The sequence below is a fragment of the Ylistrum balloti genome, unplaced genomic scaffold (assembly GCF_031769215.1).
Source record: "Ylistrum balloti isolate Yb309-2 unplaced genomic scaffold, AGI_CSIRO_Ybal_v1 Utg370116, whole genome shotgun sequence".
In the NCBI taxonomy this organism is placed as follows: domain Eukaryota; kingdom Metazoa; phylum Mollusca; class Bivalvia; order Pectinida; family Pectinidae; genus Ylistrum; species Ylistrum balloti.
The window spans coordinates 27,271-50,078 of NW_026782135.1; the positions used below are offsets into that span (position 1 = coordinate 27,271).

A 22,808-nucleotide genomic window follows, 5' to 3' on the forward strand; every position below is an offset into this window, starting at 1 on the left:
AAAGCTGTGTCCGGCTAGGAACTAAAGCTGTGTCCGGCTAGGAACTAAAGTTGTGTAGGGCTAGAGACTAAAGCTTTGTCGGACTAGAGACTAAAGCTGTGTCCGGCTGTGTGGTCGGCTAGAGACTAAAGCTGTGTCCAGCTAGAGACTAAAGATGTGTCCAGCTAGAAACTTAAAAATGTGTCCAGCTAGAGACTAAAGCTGTGTCCGGCTAGAGACTAAAGCTGTGTTGGGCTAGAGACTAAAGCTGTGTTGGGCTAGAGACTAAAGCTGTGTTGGGCTAGAGACTGAAGCTGTGTCGGACTTGAGACTAAAGCTGTGTCTGGCTGTGTGGTCGGCTAGAGACTAAAGCTGTGTCGGACTAGAGACTAAAGCTGTGTCTGGCTAGAAACTAAAGCTGTGTCCAGCTGTGGTTAGAGACTAAAGCTGTGTCCAGCTAGAGACCAAAGCTGTGTCGATCTAGAGACTAAAGCTGTGTCCGGCTAGAGACTAAAGCTGTGTCGGACTAGAGACTAAAGCTGTGTCCAGCTGTGGTTAGAGACTAAAGCTGTGTCGGACTAGAGACTAAAGCTGTGTCCAGCTGTGAGGTTGGCTAGAGACTAAAGCTTTGTCTGGCTAGAGACTAAAGCTGTGTCTGGCTGTGTGGTTGGCTAGCGACTAAAGCTGTGTCCAGCTAGAGACTAAAGCTGTGTCCGGCTAGAGACTAAAGCAGTGTAGGGCTAGACACTAAAGCTGTGTCCGGCTAGGAACTAAAGCTGTGTAGGGCTAGAGACTAAAGCTGTGTCCAGCTAGAGACTAAAGATGTGTCCAGCTAGAGACTAAAATTGTGTCCAGCTAGAGACTAAAGCTGTGTAGGGCTAGAGACTAAAGCTGTGTAGGGCTAGAGACTAATGCTGTGTCGGACTAGAGACTAAAGCTGTGTCCGGCTGTGTGGTCGGCTAGAGACTAAAGCTGTGTCCATCTAGAGACTAAAGCTGTGCCTGGCTGTGTGGTTGGCTAGAAACTAAAGCTGTGTCTGGCTAGGAACTAAAGTTGTGTAGGGCTAGAGACTAAAGCTGTGTCGGACTAGAGACTAAAGCTGTGTCCGGCTGTGTGGTCGGCTAGAGACTAAAGCTGTGTCCAGCTAGGAACTAAAGCTGTGTCGGACTAGAGACTAAAGCTGTGTCTGGCTAGAGACTAAAGCTGTGTCCGGCTATGTGGTCGGCTAGAGACTAAAGCTGTGTCCAGCTAGAGACTAAATTTGTGTCCAGCTAAAGACTAAAGATGTGTTCAGCTAGAGACTAAAGCTGTGTCGAGCTAGAGACCAAAGCTGTGTAGATCTAGAGACTAAAGCTGTGTCCGGCTAGAGACTAAAGCTGTGTCGGACTAGAGACTAAAGCTGTGTCCAGCTGTGTGGTCGGCTAGAGACTAAAGCTGTGTCCAGCTAGAGACTAAAGCTGTGGTCGGCTAGAGACTAAAGCTGTGTAGGGCTAGAGACTAAAGCTGTGTAGGGCTAGAGACTAAAGCTGTGTCTGACTAGAGACTAAAGCTGTGTCCGGCTAGAGACTAAAGCTGTGTCGGACTAGAGACTAAAGCTGTGTCCAGCTGTGGTTAGAGACTAAAGCTGTGTCGGACTAGAGACTAAAGCTGTGTCCAGCTGTGAGGTTGGCTAGAGACTAAAGCTTTGTCTGGCTAGAGACTAAAGCTGTGTCTGGCTGTGTGGTTGGCTAGCGACTAAAGCTGTGTCCAGCTAGAGACTAAAGCTGTGTCCGGCTAGAGACTAAAGCAGTGTAGGGCTAGACACTAAAGCTGTGTCCGGCTAGGAACTAAAGCTGTGTAGGGCTAGAGACTAAAGCTGTGTCCAGCTAGAGACTAAAGATGTGTCCAGCTAGAGACTAAAATTGTGTCCAGCTAGAGACTAAAGCTGTGTAGGGCTAGAGACTAAAGCTGTGTAGGGCTAGAGACTAATGCTGTGTCGGACTAGAGACTAAAGCTGTGTCCGGCTGTGTGGTCGGCTAGAGACTAAAGCTGTGTCCATCTAGAGACTAAAGCTGTGCCTGGCTGTGTGGTTGGCTAGAAACTAAAGCTGTGTCTGGCTAGGAACTAAAGTTGTGTAGGGCTAGAGACTAAAGTTGTGTAGGGCTAGAGACTAAAGCTGTGTCGGACTAGAGACTAAAGCTGTGTCCGGCTGTGTGGTCGGCTAGAGACTAAAGCTGTGTCCAGCTAGGAACTAAAGCTGTGTCGGACTAGAGACTAAAGCTGTGTCTGGCTAGAGACTATTGCTGTGTCAGACTAGAGACTAAAGCTGTGTCCGGCTATGTGGTCGGCTAGAGACTAAAGCTGTGTCCAGCTAGAGACTAAATTTGTGTCCAGCTAAAGACTAAAGATGTGTTCAGCTAGAGACTAAAGCTGTGTCGAGCTAGAGACCAAAGCTGTGTAGATCTAGAGACTAAAGCTGTGTCCGGCTAGAGACTAAAGCTGTGTCGGACTAGAGACTAAAGCTGTGTCCAGCTGTGTGGTCGGCTAGAGACTAAAGCTGTGTCCAGCTAGAGACTAAAGCTGTGGTCGGCTAGAGACTAAAGCTGTGTAGGGCTAGAGACTAAAGCTGTGTAGGGCTAGAGACTAAAGCTGTGTCTGACTAGAGACTAAAGCTGTGTCCGGCTAGAGACTAAAGCTGTGTCTGACTAGAGACTAAAGCTGTGACCAGCTAGAGACTAAAATTGTGTCCAGCTAGAGACTAAAGCTGTGTAGGGCTAGAGACTAAAGCTGTGTAGGGCTAGAGACTAATGCTGTGTCGGACTAGAGACTAAAGCTGTGTCCGGCTGTGTGGTCGGCTAGAGACTAAAGCTGTGTCCATCTAGAGACTAAAGCTGTGCCTGGCTGTGTGGTTGGCTAGAAACTAAAGCTGTGTCTGGCTAGGAACTAAAGTTGTGTAGGGCTAGAGACTAAAGTTGTGTAGGGCTAGAGACTAAAGCTGTGTCGGACTAGAGACTAAAGCTGTGTCCGGCTGTGTGGTCGGCTAGAGACTAAAGCTGTGTCCAGCTAGGAACTAAAGCTGTGTCGGACTAGAGACTAAAGCTGTGTCCGGCTAGAGACTATCGCTGTGTCAGACTAGAGACTAAAGCTGTGTCCGGCTATGTGGTCGGCTAGAGACTAAAGCTGTGTCCAGCTAGAGACTAAATTTGTGTCCAGCTAAAGACTAAAGATGTGTTCAGCTAGAGACTAAAGCTGTGTCGAGCTAGAGACCAAAGCTGTGTAGATCTAGAGACTAAAGCTGTGTCCGGCTAGAGACTAAAGCTGTGTCGGACTAGAGACTAAAGCTGTGTCCAGCTGTGTGGTCGGCTAGAGACTAAAGCTGTGTCCAGCTAGAGACTAAAGCTGTGGTCGGCTAGAGACTAAAGCTGTGTAGGGCTAGAGACTAAAGCTGTGTAGGGCTAGAGACTAAAGCTGTGTCTGACTAGAGACTAAAGCTGTGTCCGGCTAGAGACTAAAGCTGTGTCTGACTAGAGACTAAAGCTGTGTCCGGCTAGAGACTAAAGCTGTGTCGGACTAGAGACTAAAACTGTATCAGACTAGAGACTAAAGCTGTGTCTGGCTAGAGACTAAAGCTGTGTCCGGCTAGAGACCAAAGCTGTGTTTGACTAGAGACCAAAGCTGTGTCTGACTAGATACTAAAGCTGTGTCTGACTGGAGACTAAAGCTGTGCTCTTGCACATTATCCTGTGTAAATAATTGGAGTTGGAATCTTTGTGTTCACCATTGTTTGTAATGTTTTCTTTATAAAAACTTATATTATTACCATCAAAATGCTGTTCATTCAATGTCTGTCATCCAGCAATATGTTCTGAAATCTACGATTTTGACAGTAATAGTTTATTATTGATATTCCTTGTTAATTACTCGATGGATCATTTCCAAATTTCATATGTAGAATAGCATTTGTCCTAGGTTGTGCCCTGTGGATGTTAATGTTCACAGTGAAAGATTGTTATCACAGTTTCTTTTGAAATACTGGACAGCTCTTTCTCAAATTTCTGACGTAATCTGTAGTTGTACCTATTTGGTGTAGGTCATATTTTAAAGTAATATCGTCAGTTATTAAAGACAATTTGATTTTTTGCTGTGTTTGTACAGTCAATATGTCGGATGACAGTGCAGATAGCGATTTCTCAGACCCTGAGAGTGTTCACAGTACTAGTGGTCCTGGTAGTCCTGCAGGAAGTGTGTCAGGAAGTGGAGGAGGCAGGAGCCCAGCAGGAAGTGCACATGGAAGTGGATCGGGGAGTGGAGAAGAGAGTGGGGTAGGTGTATAGTTGATGTAACAGCTTTATTGGAGAGTGGGGAATGTACATAATTGATGTAACAGCCTCCTTGGAGTATAAATATTCTTAATTTCAAGAGCCAAATGTCTTTCTGATAAGTCAGTTTTCTTAGGAAACTATAACTGATTTCCATTACAGGGTGAAGGCAGTGATGTAGAAATAAGACACAGACGGAAGAATGTATTGGATGAAGATGAAGAGGTATGCAAAATGGGTACTGAATTTAAATTCAAGACATCAAACTTTCAATGTCCCTTTGATATGACTTGAGACACAGATATTGTCAGGATCGGTAATTCTCAGACAATAGAATCAAAAGATAATCCCAAAACATATTACCAAATTTAGTATTTCTTTGTTCAACCAAAGAGGATTTTTTGTGAAAAATACTCTGTTTCACAACTACCAGATACAACAAATATTTCACAACAATCCGATACAATAATTATTTGACACTTACCAGATATAACAAATATTTCACATATTTCACAACTATCAGGTACAATAAATTTTTCACAACTATTAGATACAATAAATATTTTACAACTATCAGATACAACAAATATTTCACATATTTCACAACTATCAGATACAACAAATATTTCACATATTTCACAACTATCAGATACAACAAATATTTCACAACTATCAGATACAACAAATATTTCACAACTATCAGATACAACAAATATTTCACATCTATCAGATACAACAAATATTTCACAACTATCAGATACAACAAATATTTAACAACTATCAGATACAACAAATATTTCACAACTATCAGGTGAAATATGTTGTACTTAATTCTGCTTCATTATGACAAGAATTACACTACTGTACAGTTGTTGGTAATTAAATCTAAATTTTCTCCAGGTAAAATAAATGTACTTAGGATTGTAGTACACTATTGCCATTCATCTTAAACTTTAAGCATCTGTGACAATTTGATGTCTTCTTAGGAACCAGAAGGCTTAGGACTGGTAAGTTTAACTGGTGGGTTGTTCAGATTATGTTTGTTCAGAGATGTATTAATGACATTGATCTTCATTTAAGGTCAAAACGGTCAAATTTCTTAAAACCCTTCAGAGAACTATTGATTTCAGAAGATTTTGTTACATGAACCAGTTAGTTACTGGGATGGAAGAGTTTGATGGCTGATGAGCTTCATGGACTGTTACAGAAATTAATTATTTTAGACATCTGTATAAGATACTGGTAAATCAGCATTGCTGTGTTTTATTTTATATGAAAGTGATTGTGATGTGATGTAATACAAGTTTAAATAACTCCAACATAGTCACAGCTCTCTTTTTAAATTACCTGGTAAACAAACAGTTAAAACATACCTTAGGTCCAGAATGGTATGTATATATAGATATATAATTACCATAAACCCCACAAAAGTGCAGTTTTTCTTCAGAAATTGAGGGTCTAGAGTTGGGGTTGCACACATTACGTAACTTTAGGATTTTTAGCCCACCATCTAATAGATGGTAGGTTATTCAAATCGCCCTGCGTCCGTGGTCCGTCGTCCGTCCATAAACAGTTCTTGTTACCGCTATTTCTGGAAAAGTACTGGATGGATCTTTCTCAAATTTCATATGCAGGTTCCCCTTGGTCCCTAGTTGTGCATTGTACCCTTTTTTGGACTGATTCGAATTCAAGATGGCCGACAGGCAGCCATCTTGGATTTTGGAAGTAAAAGTTTGTTACCGCTATTTCTTGGAAAGTACTGGATGGATCTTTCTCAAATTTCATATGCAGTTTCCCCTTGGTCCCTAGTTGTGCATTGTACCTTTTTTGGACTGATTCGAATTCAAGATGGCCAACAGGTGGCCATCTTGGATTTTGGAAGTAAAAGTTTGTTACCGCTATTTCTGAGAAAGTACAGGATGGATCTTCCTTTAATTTCATATGCAGGTTCCCCATGGTCCCTAGTTGTGCATTGTACCTTTTTTTGGACTGATTCGAATTCAAGATGGCCGACAGGTGGCCATCTTGGATTTTGGAAGTAAAAGTTTGTTACCGCTATTTCTGAGAAAGTACTGGATGGATCTTCCTTTAATTTCATATGCAGGTTCCCCATGGTCCCTAGTTGTGCATTGTACCTTTTTTTGGACTGATTCGAATTCAAGATGGCCGACAGGCAGCCATCTTGGATTTTGGAAGTAAAAGTTTGTTACCGCTATTTCTTGGAAAGTACTGGATGGATCTTTCTCAAATTTCATATGCAGTTTCCCCATGGTCCCTAGTTGTGCATTGTACCTGTTTTGGACTGATTCGAATTCAAGATGGCCGACAGGCAGCCATCTTGGATTTTGGAAGTGAAAGTTTGTTACCGCTATTTCTTGGAAAGTACTGGATGGATCTTTCTCAAATTTCATATGCAGTTTCCCCTTGTCCATAGTTGTGCATTGTACCTTTTTTGACTGATTCGAATTCAAGATGGCCAACAGGTGGCCATCTTGGATTTTGGAAGTAAAAGTTTGTTACTGCTATTTCTTGGAAAGTACTGGATGGATCTTTCTCAAATTTCATATGCAGTTTCCCCTTAGTCCCTAGTTGTGCATTGTACCTTTTTTGGACTGATTCGAATTCAAGATGGCCAACAGGTGGCCATCTTGGATTTTGGATGTAAAAGTTTGTTACCGCTATTTCTTGGAAAGTACTGGATGGATCTTTCTCAAATTTCATATGCAGGTTCCCCTTGGTCCCTAGTTGTGCATTGTACCTTTTTTTTGGACTGATTCGAATTCAAGATGGCCAACAGGTGGCCATCTTGGATTTCGGATGTAAAATCTTGTTACTGCTATATCTGAGGAAGTACTGGATAGATCCTTCTGATATTTCATAGATATTGGTTTCCCTTGGTCCCAAGTTGTGCATTGTACCTTTTTTGGACTTATTTGAAATCAAGGTGGCCCACAGGCAGCCATCTTGGATGTCGACAGTAATACAGCACAAGCATATTGTCATTTTTACACCTGTAACTGACTGCTATCTAATAATACTTTGGGATCTTTTTCAAATGATATTTGCTAATAGGTGCTTAATAAAAATATCTATTGAGTACATTCAATGAAGACCAGTTCATGAACATTTACAACACCTGTAACAAACAAAAAAAAATAAACAAATCTTCAAGAACTGAAAACAGATCCTCAAATGGTGGGCGCCAAGATCCCTCTGGGATCTCTTGTTCATTATATATTTTGTTTTGGTTTTTTTTGTGGAAAATTCAAAGGTTATGAGAGGCCACATCAGTGATTGTAAGGATTATCTGGTACGCCAAAATTGATACAACAAGGGTTTGATGATTTATTGAAGAACAACAATGATAAATTACTGACCTGTATATATCAGTGCAAATTATTGGAGTTGATATCATCCACAAACAGGACAAAGTCTTTAAAAACATGATATCAACTAGCAAGACACAAACCTACTGATCATGAAAGGCAACAAGGTGTTTGGGATGTGGTAATTGTTTATATTCAGGATAAAGATTGATATAAATCTGTGGTAATTGTTTATATTCAGGATAAAGATAGATATGAAACTGTGATAATTGTTAGCTCACCTGGCCCAAAGGGACAAGTTAACTTATGCCATAGCGCATCGTCTGTCTGTCATCAGTCATCCGTCCGTCCGGCGTCCATCAACTTTTCATTTAAACAACTTCTTCTGAAATACTGAAAGTGTAGAGTTATCATATTTGGGTGGAAGGTTCCTTTGATGAAGCAAAATAAAGTTTGCAAAAAGAAATGACTTTGATCCATAATCAAGGTCACAGAGGCCAAATGTGTTAAAACCTTTAAACGGCTTCTTCCAAAGTACCGGAAAGCCTAGAATCATTATATTTTGTTGGAAGGTTCCTTTGATGAAGACCGGCAAAGTTTGTCAAAAAAAAAAAAATGACCTTGACCCACATTCAAGGTCAGAGAGGTCAAATGTGTTAAAAACTTTAAGCGACTTCTTTCAAAGTACCGGAAAGCCTAGAATCATTATATTAGTCTGCTATGTTCCTCTTATGGTGTCCTATAAAGTTTGCTAAAAGAAATGACCTTGACCAATCTTCAAGGTCACAGAAGTCAAATGTGTTAAAACATTTAAACAATTTCTTCTGAAATATCGAAAAGCCTAGAATCATTATATTTGGCCAGTATGTTCCATTTATGATGTCCCAAAATGTAAAAGAAATGACCTTGACCGATTTTCAAGGTCACAGGGGTCAAATGTGTTAAACGGGAACATATGCACAGATATAATAAGGTTGGTCATAAAGATAAAGGTGAGCTATACAGGCCCTCTTAGCCTCTTGTTTATATTCAGGATAAAATTGATATGAACTGTGATATTGTTTATATTCAGGATAAAGATAGATATAAATCTGTGGTAATTGTTTATATTCAGGATAAAGATTGATATGAAGCTGTTATATATGATATAATATGTGTTTATATTCAGGAGTATGATTCAGAAGAAGATGAAGATGATGATGGGAGAAGGAAGAAAAAGAAGCCCAGATTGTCTGGTTTCATCATTGATGAAGCTGGTAAGGTCCAACAAAAAGAAAAAAGAAACTGTGTTCATTTTGTTCAACATGTATTATAGAAAAAGAATCATCATCGATTTGTAGAAAGAAGTGGGATGTTATGTTTGTACACAACTTAACCAACCACATCTATCTTATTTTAAGAGTTTTTACCTTTGCAATAATAGCCCCAAGGCTATTGGAGTAATAATCTATAGATTATTGGAGTGATGGTTCCTAGTTTATTGGAGTGATGGTCCCTAGGTTATTGAAGTGATGGTCCCTAGGTTATTGTAGTGATGGTTCCTAGGTTATTGTAGTGATGGTTCCTAGGTTATTGTAGTGATGGTTCCTGTGTTATTGTAGTGATGGTTCCTAGGTTATTGGAGTGATGGTCCCTAGGTTATTGGAGTGAATGTCCCTAGGTTATTGTAGTGAATGTCCCTCGGTTATTGTAGTGATGGTTCCTAGGTTATTGTAGTGATGGTTCCTAGGTTATTGGAGTGATGGTCCCTCGGTTATTGGAGTGAATGTCCCTAGGTTATTGGAGTGATGGTCACTAGGTTATTGAAGTGATGGTCCCTAGGTTATTGTAGTGATGGTTCCTAGGTTATTGTAGTGATGGTTCCTAGGTTATTGGAGTGATGGTCCCTAGGTTATTGGAGTGAATGTCCCTCGGTTATTGTAGTGAATGTCCCTCGGTTATTGTAGTGATGGTTCCTAGGTTATTGGAGTGATGGTCCCTAGGTTATTGGAGTGATGGTTCCTAGGTTATTGTAGTGAATGTCCCTAGGTTATTGGAGTGATGGTCCCTAGGTTATTGAAGTGATGGTCCCTAGGTTATTGTAGTGATGGTTCCTAGGTTATTGGTGTGATGGTCCTTAGGTTATTGGAGTGATGGTTCCTAGGTTATTGGAGTGAATGTCCCTAGGTTATTGAAGTGATGGTCCCTTAGTTATGGAATTGATGGTTCCTAGGTTATTGGAGTGATGGTTCCTAGGTTATTGTAGTGATGGCCCCTTGGTTATTGGAGTGATGGTTCCTAGGTTATTGTAGTGATGGTCCCTAGGTTATTGTAGTGATGATCCCTAGGTTATTGGAGTGATAGTTCCTTGGTTATTGGAGTGATGGTTCCAAGGTTATTGGAGTGATGGTTCCTAGGTTATTGGAGTGATGATCTCTAGGTTATTGGAGTAAATGTTCCTTAGGTTATTGGAGTGATGGTTCCTAGGTTATTGGAGTGATGGTCCTTAGGTTATTGTAGTGAATGTCCCTAGGTTATTGTAGTGAATGTCCCTTGGTTATTGGAGTGAATGTCCCTTGGTTATTGAAGTAATGGTTCCTAGGTTATTGTAGTGAATGTCCCTAGTTTATTGGAGTGATGGTTCCTAGGTTATTGTAGTGAATGTCCCTAGGTTATTGGAGTGATGGTTCCTAGGTTATTGAAGTGAATGTCCCTAGGTTATTGGAGTGAATGTCCCTAGGTTATTGAAGTGAATGTCCCTAGGTTATTGGAGTGATGGTTCCTAGATTATTGTAGTGATGGTTCCTAGGTTATTGTAGTGATGGTCCCTTGGTTATGGAATTGATGGTTCATAGGTTATTGGAGTGATGGTTCCTAGGTTATTGGAGTGATGGTCCCTAGGTTATTGTAGTGATGGTTCCTAGGTTATTGTAGTGATGGTCCCTTGGTTATGGAATTGATGGTTCATAGGTTTATTGGAGTGATGGTTCCTAGGTTATTGTAGTGATGATCTCTAGGTTATTGGAGTAAATGTTCCTTAGGTTATTGGAGTGATGGTTCCTTGGTTATTGTAGTGATGGTTCCTAGGTTATGGGAGTGATGGTTCCTAGGTTATTGGAGTGATGGTCCTTAGGTTATTGTAGTGAATGTCCCTAGGTTATTGTAGTGAATGTCCCTTGGTTATTGGAGTGAATGTCCCTTGGTTATTGAAGTAATGGTTCCTAGGTTATTGTAGTGAATGTCCCTAGGTTATTGGAGTGATGGTTCCTAGGTTATTGTAGTGAATGTCCCTAGGTTATTGGAGTGTATGTCCCTAGGTTATTGAAGTGAATGTCCCTAGGTTATTGGAGTGATGGTTCCTAGATTATTGGAGTGATGATCTCTAGGTTATTGTAGTGATGGTCCCTAGGTTATTGTAGTGATGGTTCCAAGGTTATTGGAGGGATGATCCAGAGATTGTGTTGGTAATAAACCTAGGTTATTGAAATGATGGTTCCTAGGTTAAATTTAAACCACTCATTTTGATTAACTATTGAACTTAAAATGTTTAGTTGCACAATATATGACATTCAAGTGACAGATTTCCATAACATGCAACAAACGTCTATACCATGTGACATACTCCTATACCATGTGATGTACTCCTATACCATGTGACATACTCCTATACCATGTGATGTACTCCTATACCATGTTACATACTCCTATACCATGTAACATACTCCTATACCTTGTTACATACTCCTATACCATGTGACATACTCCTATACCATGTGATATACTCCTATACCATGTGATATACTCCTATACCATGTGACATACTCCTATACCATGTGATAAACTCCTATACCATGTGATATACTCCTATACCATGTGATGTACTCCTATAGCATGTGACATACTCCTATACCATGTGATAAACTCCTATACCATGTGATATACTCCTATACCATGTGATGTACTCCTATACCATGTTACATACTCCTATACCATGTTACATACTCCTATACCATGTGATATACTCCTATACGATGTGACATACTCTTATACCATGTGATATACTCCTATACCATGTGATGTACTCCTGTACCATGTGACGTACTCCTGTACCATGTGATGTACTCCTATACCATGTGATGTACTCCTATACCATGTGATGTACTCCTATACCATTTGATATACTCCTATACAATGTGATATACTCCTATACCATGTAATGTACTCCTATACCATGTTACATACTCCTATACCATGTGACATACTCCTATACCATGTGATATACTCCTATACCATGTTACATACTCCTATACCATGTTACATACTCCTATACCATGTGATATACTCCTATACCATGTGACAGATGTCTATACCATATAAGACAAGTAGTGTATTATATGCAGTAACTTTTCACTTACTGTTCAGATGTTGATGATGAGGGTGAGGATGATGAAGATGACTGGGAGTCGGGAGCTGAAGATCTGATTGAAGCGAAGTCGAACTATGAGGGGCCAACTGCTAGAGAAATTGAGGGCAACCGGCGACTTGAGCACTTGTTCAAGTGAGATCTATTTCTATTACTTATGGATCAGAGAATTTTTCATTACGTTCATTTAAGAAAACCATATCAAAACTGATTGCAGTTCATTAAGTACAAGAATTGAGAACATGGGACATTTTTAGAACGAATTTTAGAAAATCATTAATTGCTTGAAAATGACCAGATGTTAAGATCCTATCTACAAGAAACATTTCAGGGAAATGGAATCAATGTCTGATTGGAGGATGTTACATTTATTTATATTTGGATTTTGACAGGTCGCAGAAAGAAGATGAAATAGAAGCCTATTATAGACAGAAATATGAGGATTCCTCCCTCACAGAGAGGTTTGGAGAGGGTGCAGAAATGTCGGATGAAATCACACAGCAAGGATTACTCCCAGGAGTGAAGTAAGTTACAGATGTTGCTCATTCTAGATTCACACGAATTAATTAGTGGTCAACTACATTCACACCTGGTCATCACATCTCACTTGCTGACAGATGATGTTCACCCTTACCAAAGACAAAGATATTCATGGATCCAGGTGTAATTTTGTCTTTTTCACCATAGTTCAATTGATTAAGAGTTTAATATAAATCCATTAAATTGATATTTCTTTAAATTATGATTTCATTAAATTACAATTGTGCTAAATTGCCATTTTTTCTAAATAACTATTTCATTAATAAGTTTCATTGAATTACAATTTCCTTGAATTGTTATTTTGTGAACTTAAGATTTCGTTAAATTATCACTTAATTGATCTATATTTTCATTAATTACTATCTCCTTAAAGTGTGATTGCGTTAAATGACTATTTTGTCAAATTATTATTTCGTTAACATGTGATACTTTCGTTAAAGATAATTTATTTTTGGTAACGTCTGCTACAGAACAGAAATAATTGTTTTGACTTCTACAAATAGTGAGGGATTAGAAGTTTAATGCTATGGGAACTGTACACCAATAATCTGTCCTAAACAGAGATGGTCTCTGCAGAAAGTTACCCTAACACACATTCAACAGCTATGTAACCTTTATTTCCACATAGGGATCCCAATCTTTGGCTGGTCAAATGTCGTATTGGATTTGAGCGGGAGACTGCCATTCAGCTCATGCGCAAATTTATTGCCTACCAATTTACAGATGAAGTAAGTACCCATCGGTTGCCCGACTTTGACAAATGGTCAAAGGGAGGTAACTTGGTTCATCCAATAATGATCACGCCATCAGATTTTGCTGAGTGTTAGTTGTGCATGGAAAACAAATTATGATAACAGTGTGCTCTGTCAACAGAAGATTTTGTGAAAAAAAGCAACAAAATTTCAATATATACTATATGAGGTAACATCCGCCCAGGGTAATTGTTGCTCTTGTATGAAACAGAACAGTTTTGCCCAATGTTAATAAAAGTGTATTTTTCTACTTTGAGACTGTTTCCTCCTACATTCCTGGCTATAGGTGAAAGGGATCATTAGATGTTGTTTTGTAAAGTTGATTTGCAGCAAAAGTTTTAAATCCAGGTGTATTAACAGTGTATATTTGTGTGTGACTTTGGCAGGAAAATTGAATATTCAGTTTTGGTATCTGTCACAGTAGACAAAATATTGCCATATTGGTTGTAAGCTTCTGATTAAATGGGAATAAATGCAAAAGTTTAGTACTAAGTTGTATATCTGAGTTACCCAGATGCCCTGTAAACTGATTTAACAATGGATCCAATAGTTATTGTCAGACTATGATGTATATTTATAGTAGTCATGGCTTAACAGAGATCTGTGATCTATTCAGTGTAATTAAAAGATTTATAAGTATAACTTAGTTACAAAAAAATAATCAATCTATAAATATGTTTGATCTTTCCAGCCTCTTCAAATTAAGTCAGTAATATCCAAGGAGAGTCTGAAGGGTTACATTTACATTGAAGCATTTAAACAGACTCATGTGAAACAGGCAATGGAGGGCATTGGAAACCTCCGGATGGGACTTTGGTCACAACAGGTAACATACATCTCAGAATCAGAACTGTGGTTCATATACAGTAGATTGCTTTTCATTACTGATATTAGTCTGATCATAAAAAGATCAAAATCACATTCTTTGCCAGTAAAGCCAACAGATTTAACAAATGTTTATATTAAGGTACACTACCGTCCTTTTATTGTTAATGCATGTGATATGTAAGATACAACCATAAGTTAAAATATGAAATGTAAGATACAACCTTAAGGTAAAATATGAAATGTAAGATACAACCTTAAGGTAAAATATGAAATGGAAGATACAACCTTAAGGTAAAATATGAAATGAAAGATACAACCTTAAGGTAAAATATGAAATGTAAGATACAACCTTAAGGTAAAATATGAAATGTAAGATACAACCTTAAGGTAAATATGTGAAATTTAAGATACAACCTTAAGGGAAAATGTCAAATGCAAGATACAACCTTAAGGGAAAATGTCAAATGTAAGTTACAACTTTAAGGTAAATGTGATGAGTTAGATACATTTTCAAAGTAGATATTTGAAATGTAAGATACAGTCTTAAGGTAAATCAGATTAGCACTATGTGTAAAATTTTCTGTATGGAAAATTTGTGGTTTTGAGATTGTGAACAAACTTTCCCTCATCAGATGGTTCCGATCAAGGAAATGACGGATGTGATGAAGATTGTACGCGAGTCGACAATCCTAAAAGCGAAGGCGTGGGTGAGGCTTAAACGTGGCCTCTATAAGGAAGACTTGGCTCAGGTAGGCAGCATTTAATATGACCAAGTTTAGAAATAGGAATTATTTTCCTCAGAACAGGAGAATGAATTTACGATCAGGTCCAGGTTAATCAATATAGATAATTAAAGAGACTATAGAAATTTGATAACACATTATTGAGTATATTGAGTGTCATACGTTGAGTGTCATACATTACATTGAGTGTCATACATTACGTTGAGTGTCATACATTACGTTGAGTGTCATACATTACGTTTAGTGTCATACATTACGTTGAGTGTCATACATTATGTTGAGTGTCATACATTACATTGAGTGTCATATATTACATTGAGTGATACGTTGAGTGTCATACATTACATTGAGTATCATACATTACGTTGAGTGTCATACATTACGTTGAGTGTCATACATTACGTTGAGTGTCATACATTACATTGAGTGTCATACATTATGTTGAGTGTCATACATTACATTGAGTGTCGTACATTACATTGAGTGTCATATATTACATTGAGTGATACGTTGAGTGTCATACATTACATTGAGTATCATACATTACGTTGAGTGTCATACATTACGTTGAGTGTCATACATTACATTGAGTGTCATACATTACGTTGAGTGTCATACATTACATTGAGTGTCATACATGGAGTGTCATACATTACATGGAGTGTCATACATGACATTGAGTGTCATACATTATGTTGAATGTCATACATTACGTTGAGTGTCATACATTATGTTGAATGTCATATATAAAATTGAATGTCATACATTACATTGAGTGTCATACATTACATGGAGTGTCATACATGACATTGAGTGTCATACATTATGTTGAATATCATACATTACGTTGAATGTCATACATTACGTTGAGTGTTATACATTATGTTGAATGTCATATATTACATTGAATGTCATACATTACCTTGAGTGTCATACATTACAATGAAGGTCATACATTACAATGAAGGTCATACATTACATTGAAGGTCATACATTGCATTGAGTGTCATACATTACATTGAGTGTCATACATTACATTGAGTGTCATACATTGGGTGTCATACATTACATTGAGTGTCATACATTACATGGAGTGTCATACATGACATTGAGTGTCATACATTATGTTGAATGTCATACATTACGTTGAATGTCATACATTACATTGAGTGTTATACATTATGTTGAATGTCATATATTACATTGAATGTCATACATTACCTTGAGTGTCATACATTACAATGAAGGTCATACATTACAATGAAGGTCATACATTACATTGAAGGTCATACATTACATTGAGTGACAATGAAGGTCATACATTACATTGAAGGTCATACATTACATTGAGTGTCATACATTACATTGAGTGTCATACATTACATTGAGTGTCATACATTGGGTGTCATACATTACATTGAGTGTCATACATTACATTGAGTGTCATACATTGAGTGTCAATATATACATTACATTGAGTGTCATACATTACATCGATTGTCAGTCATACATTACACTGATGGTCATACATTACATTGAGTGTCTTACATTACATTGATGGTCATACATTGAGTGTCATACATTACGTTGAGTGTCATACATTATGTTGAGTGTCATACATTACGTCGAGTGTCATTCGTTATGTTGAGTGTCATACATTTCATTGAGTGTCATTCATTACGTCAAGTGTCTTACATTACATTCAGTGTCATACATTATGTCGAGTGTCATTACATTGAGTGTCATACATTACGTTGAGTGTCATACATTACATTGAAGGTCATACATTACATTGAAGGTAATACATTACATTGAGTGTCATACATTGAGTGTCATTCATTACAGTGAGTGCCATACATTACATTGAGTGTCATACATTATGTTGAATGTCATATATTACATTGAAGGTCATACATTACATTGAGTGTCATACATTACATTGAGTGTCATACATTATGTTGAGTGTCATACATTACATTGGAGGTCATACATTACATTGAAGGTCAAACATTACATTGAGTGTCATACATTGAGTGTCATTCATTACATTGAGTGTCATACATTACATTGAGTGTCATACATTACAATGAAGGTCATACATTACAATGAAGGTCATACATTATATTGAAGGTCATACATTACATTGAGTGTCATACATTACATTGAGTGTCATACATTACATTGAGTGTCATACATTACATTGAGTGTCATACATTTCATTGAGTGTCATTCATTACGTCAAGTGTCTTACATTACATTCAGTGTCATACATTATGTCGAGTGTCATTACATTGAGTATCATACATTACGTTGAGTGTCATACATTACATTGAAGGTCATACATTACATTGAAGGTAATACATTACATTGAGTGTCATACATTGAGTGTCATTCATTACAGTGAGTGTCATACATTACATTGAGTGTCATACATTGAGTGTCATACATTACATTGAGTGCCATACATTACATTGAGTGTCATACATTATGTTGAATGTCATACCTTACATTGAGTGTCATACATTACATTGAGTGTCATACATTATGTTGAGTGTCATACATTACATTGAAGGTCATACATTACATTGAAGGTCAAACATTACATTGAGTGTCATACGTTATGTTGAATGTCATACATTACGTTGAATGTCATACATTACGTTGAGTGTTATACATTATGTTGAATGTCATATATTACATTGAATGTCATACATTACCTTGAGTGTCATACATTACAATGAAGGTCATACATTACAATGAAGGTCATACATTACATTGAAGGTCATACATTACATTGAGTGTCATACATTACATTGAGTGTCATACATTGGGTGTCATACATTACATTGAGTGTCATACATTACATTGAGTGTCATACATTGAGTGTCAATATATACATTACATTGAGTGTCATACATTACATCGATTGTCAGTCATACATTACACTGATGGTCATACATTACATTGAGTGTCTTACATTACATTGATGGTCATACATTGAGTGCCATACATTACATTGAGTGTCATACATTATGTTGAATGTCATACCTTACATTGAGTGTCATACATTACATTGAGTGTCATACATTATGTTGAGTGTCATACATTACATTGAAGGTCATACATTACATTGAAGGTCAAACATTACATTGAGTGTCATACATTGAGTGTCATTCATTACATTGAGTGTCATACATTACATTGAGTGTCATACATTACATTGAGTGTCATACATTACATTGATGGTCATACATTACATTGAAGGTGATATATTGCATTGAATGTCATACATTACGTTGAGTGTCATACATTACATTGAAGGTCATACATTACATTGAAGGTCATACATAGAGTGTCATTCATTACATTGAGTGTCATACATTACATCGATTGTCAGTCATACATTACATTGATGGTCATACATTACATTGAGTGTCATACATTACATTGAGTGTCATACATTACGTCAAGTGTCAAACATTACATTGATGGTCATACATTACGTTGAGTGTTATACATTATGTTGAGTGTCATACATTACGTCGAGTGTCATTCCTTACGTTGAGTGTCATACATTTCATTGAGTGTCTTACATTACATTCAATGTCATACATTATGTCGAGTGTCATTACATTGAGTATCATACATTACGTTGAGTGTCATACATTACATTGAAGGTCATACATTACATTGAAGGTCATACATTACATTGAGTGTCATACATTGAGTGTCATACATTACATTGAGTGTCATACATTATGTTGAATGTCATATATTACATTGAATGTCATACATTATGTTGAGTGTCATACATTACATTGAAGGTCATACATTACATTGAGTGTCATACATTACATTGAGTGTCATACATTATGTTGAGTGTCATACATTACATTGAGTGTCATTCATTACAGTGAGTGTCATACATTACATTGAGTGTCATACATTGAGTGTCATACATTACATTGAGTGTCATACATTACATTGAGTGTCATACATTACATTGAGTGTCATACATTACATTGAGTGTCATACATTATGTTGAATGTCATATATTACATGGAATGTCATACATTATGTTGAGTGTCATACATTACATCGAAGGTCATACATTACATTGAGTGTCATACATAACATTGAGTGTCATACATTATGTTGAGTGTCATACATTACATTGGAGGTCATACATTACATTGAAGGTCAAACATTACATTGAGTGTCATACATTGAGTGTCATTCATTACATTGAGTGTCATACATTACATTGAGTGTCATACATTGAGTGTCATACATTACATTGATGGTCGTACATTACATTGAAGGTGATATATTGCATTGAATGTCATACATTATGTTGAGTGTCATACATTACATTGAAGGTCATACATTACATTGAAGGTCATACATTGAGTGTCATTCATTACATTGAGTGTCATACATTACATTGAGTGTCATACATTACGTCGAGTGTCATACATTACATTGATGGTCATACATTGAGTGTCATACATTACGTTGAGTGTCATACATTTCATTGAGTGTCATACATGACATTGAGTGTCATTCATTACGTCAAGTGTCTTACATTACATTCAGTGTCATACATTATGTTGAATGTCATATATTACATGGAATGTCATACATTATGTTGAGTGTCATACATTACATCGAAGGTCATACATTACATTGAGTGTCATACATAACATTGAGTGTCATACATTATGTTGAGTGTCATACATTACATTGGAGGTCATACATTACATTGAAGGTCAAACATTACATTGAGTGTCATACATTGAGTGTCATTCATTACATTGAGTGTCATACATTACATTGAGTGTCATACATTGAGTGTCATACATTACATTGATGGTCGTACATTACATTGAAGGTGATATATTGCATTGAATGTCATACATTATGTTGAGTGTCATACATTACATTGAAGGTCATACATTACATTGAAGGTCATACATTGAGTGTCATTCATTACATTGAGTGTCATACATTACATTGAGTGTCATACATTACGTCGAGTGTCATACATTACATTGATGGTCATACATTGAGTGTCATACATTACGTTGAGTGTCATACATTTCATTGAGTGTCATACATGACATTGAGTGTCATTCATTACGTCAAGTGTCTTACATTACATTCAGTGTCATACATTATGTTGAATGTCATATATTACATTGAATGTCATACATTATGTTGAGTGTCATACATTACATCGAAGGTCATACATTACATTGAGTGTCATACATAACATTGAGTGTCATACATTATGTTGAGTGTCATACATTACATTGGAGGTCATACATTACATTGAAGGTCAAACATTACATTGAGTGTCATACATTGAGTGTCATTCATTACATTGAGTGTCATACATTACATTGAGTGTCATACATTGAGTGTCATACATTACATTGATGGTCGTACATTACATTGAAGGTGATATATTGCATTGAATGTCATACATTATGTTGAGTGTCATACATTACATTGAAGGTCATACATTACATTGAAGGTCATACATTGAGTGTCATTCATTACATTGAGTGTCATACATTACATTGAGTGTCATACATTACGTCGAGTGTCATACATTACATTGATGGTCATACATTGAGTGTCATACATTACGTTGAGTGTCATACATTTCATTGAGTGTCATACATGACATTGAGTGTCATTCATTACGTCAAGTGTCTTACATTACATTCAGTGTCATACATTATGTTGAATGTCATATATTACATTGAATGTCATACATTATGTTGAGTGTCATACATTACATTGAAGGTCATACATTACATTGAGTGTCATACATTACATTGAGTGTCATACATTATGTTGAGTGTCATACATTACATTGAGTGTCAATATAACATTACATTGAGTGTCATACATTACATTGGAGGTCATACATTACATTGAAGGTCAAACATTACATTGAGTGTCATACATTGAGTGTCATTCATTACATTGAGTGTCATACATTACATTGAGTGTCATGCATTGAGTGTCATACATTACATTGAGTGTCATACATTGAGTATCATACATTACATTGAGTGTCATACATAGAGTGTCATACATTACGTGGAGTGACATACATTACATTGATGGTCATACATTACATTGAAGGTCATACATTACATTGAGTGTCATACATTACATTGAGTTTGATACATTGAGTGTCATACATTACATTGAGTGTCATACATTGAGTGTCATACATTATGTCGAGTGTCATACATTACATTGATGGTCATACATTACATTGAAGGTCATACATTTCATTGAGTGTCATACATTACATTGAGTTTGATACATTGAGTGTCATACATTGAGTGTCAAACATTACATTGAGTGTCATACATTGAGTGTCATACATTACATTGAGTGTCATACATTATATTGAGTGTCAATATATACATTACATTGAGTGTCATACATTGAGTGTCATACATTATGTCGAGTATCATACATTACATTGATGGTCATACATTACATTGAAGGTCATACATTACATTGAAGGTCATACATTACATTGAATGTCATACATTACCAATTTAGTTTAAAAGAATGAAAATTTGTACTGCATTTTACTCCTCAGATCGCTTTGTTGTTTTGAGGTTCAGAAAATAAGAACATACCTTGTCTGCCTTTTTGTGTCTGCTGGTATGTCATTCCTCTTGTCATCTGAGGTTTGGATTGCCAAACATTATGGAGAGTTAGACATTGCAAAAAAATGTAAACTGGTAAAACCTGAACAACTACTAACAATTTGTCTTTGACTTAAACAGGTTGATTTTGTGGAGCCAGCTCAGAACATTGTGCACTTGAAACTGATACCAAGAATAGATTACACAAGGCAGCGAGGAGTATTGCGGAATGCACAGGTGAGAGCTGGGATTAGATTTGTAACAGTGAGTGGAACGTTTTAATCTTTAAGAAAGTAACAATCTCACAGGGATATGTGTTGTTTTGACAAGAGTTACATGCTGACATCAGATAAATGAAATGTAACGTTTTTATGAAGTCATGAACCAAATGATAAACCCCTGATATTGTAGGACACAGAGAAACGGAAAAAGAAAAGAAGACCAGGACAGAAATTGTTTGATCTGGATCAGATAAGGTAAAAGTTTCTCATGAATTGGATATTGTAGTGGGAAAAGTTGATCTAAATCAGATAAAAGTTTTCATCAATGGGATGTTGTAGTTGGGCATTGTTTGATCTAGATCAGATAAAAGTTTTCATCAATGGGATGTTGTAGTTGGGCATCGTTTGATCTAGATCAGATAAAAGTTTTCATCAATGGGATGTTGTAGTTGGGCATCGTTTGATCTAGATCAGATAAAAGTTTTCATCAATGGGATGTTGTAGTTGGGCATTAAGGAAGAGTTGAGCATTCATTCTGTTCTGTTGTCAAGATGGCAGGAGTCCATTAAAATATTTTTTTTAATATGTAAATACTTTTGAGGTAAATGTTGAGCAATATGACTTAACATAGAAATTAGATAATTACAGACATGTTTACACTCTATCAATGGACAATATTTCCTGAAGAATTTACTGACTATCATAAACATAAACAATATTTTCTTAAGAAAAACTGATGACCATGAACATTGTCATTATTTCCTTAAATTGTTTCAGACAAATTGGAGGTGAAGTTACGACTGATGGTGACTTCCTCATGTTTGAGAACAACAGATATAGTCGGAAAGGCTTCCTCTTCAAGAGTTTTGCCATGTCCGCCATTATTGCAGAAGGCATTAAACCAACACTAGCTGAGCTGGAGAAATTTGAGGATCAGCCTGAAGGAGCAGAAGTAGATTGTATCCTTGGTAATCAGTGATGAAATCTAGGATATGTGGTGTATATCAGATGAAATCTAGGATATGTGCTGTATATCAGATGA

The 22,808-nt window shown here is 36.9% G+C and overlaps 1 protein-coding gene across 1 annotated transcript in view; it reads left to right on the forward strand.

Moving 5' to 3' along the window:
• LOC132550274 (transcription elongation factor SPT5-like) overlaps positions 1 to 22,808 on the forward strand; it is a 61,467-nt gene that overhangs the window by 2,628 nt on the left and 36,031 nt on the right. Inside the window, exons 2-12 of the mRNA XM_060214321.1 lie at positions 4,114 to 4,280; positions 4,440 to 4,502; positions 8,772 to 8,859; positions 12,005 to 12,140; positions 12,398 to 12,529; positions 13,174 to 13,273; positions 13,989 to 14,123; positions 14,758 to 14,874; positions 21,687 to 21,782; positions 21,957 to 22,021; positions 22,544 to 22,725. Coding sequence (XP_060070304.1) covers positions 4,119 to 4,280; positions 4,440 to 4,502; positions 8,772 to 8,859; positions 12,005 to 12,140; positions 12,398 to 12,529; positions 13,174 to 13,273; positions 13,989 to 14,123; positions 14,758 to 14,874; positions 21,687 to 21,782; positions 21,957 to 22,021; positions 22,544 to 22,725 — 1,276 coding nt within the window. The 5' untranslated portion in view covers positions 4,114 to 4,118. The remainder of the gene's footprint in view (positions 1 to 4,113; positions 4,281 to 4,439; positions 4,503 to 8,771; positions 8,860 to 12,004; positions 12,141 to 12,397; positions 12,530 to 13,173; positions 13,274 to 13,988; positions 14,124 to 14,757; positions 14,875 to 21,686; positions 21,783 to 21,956; positions 22,022 to 22,543; positions 22,726 to 22,808) is intronic.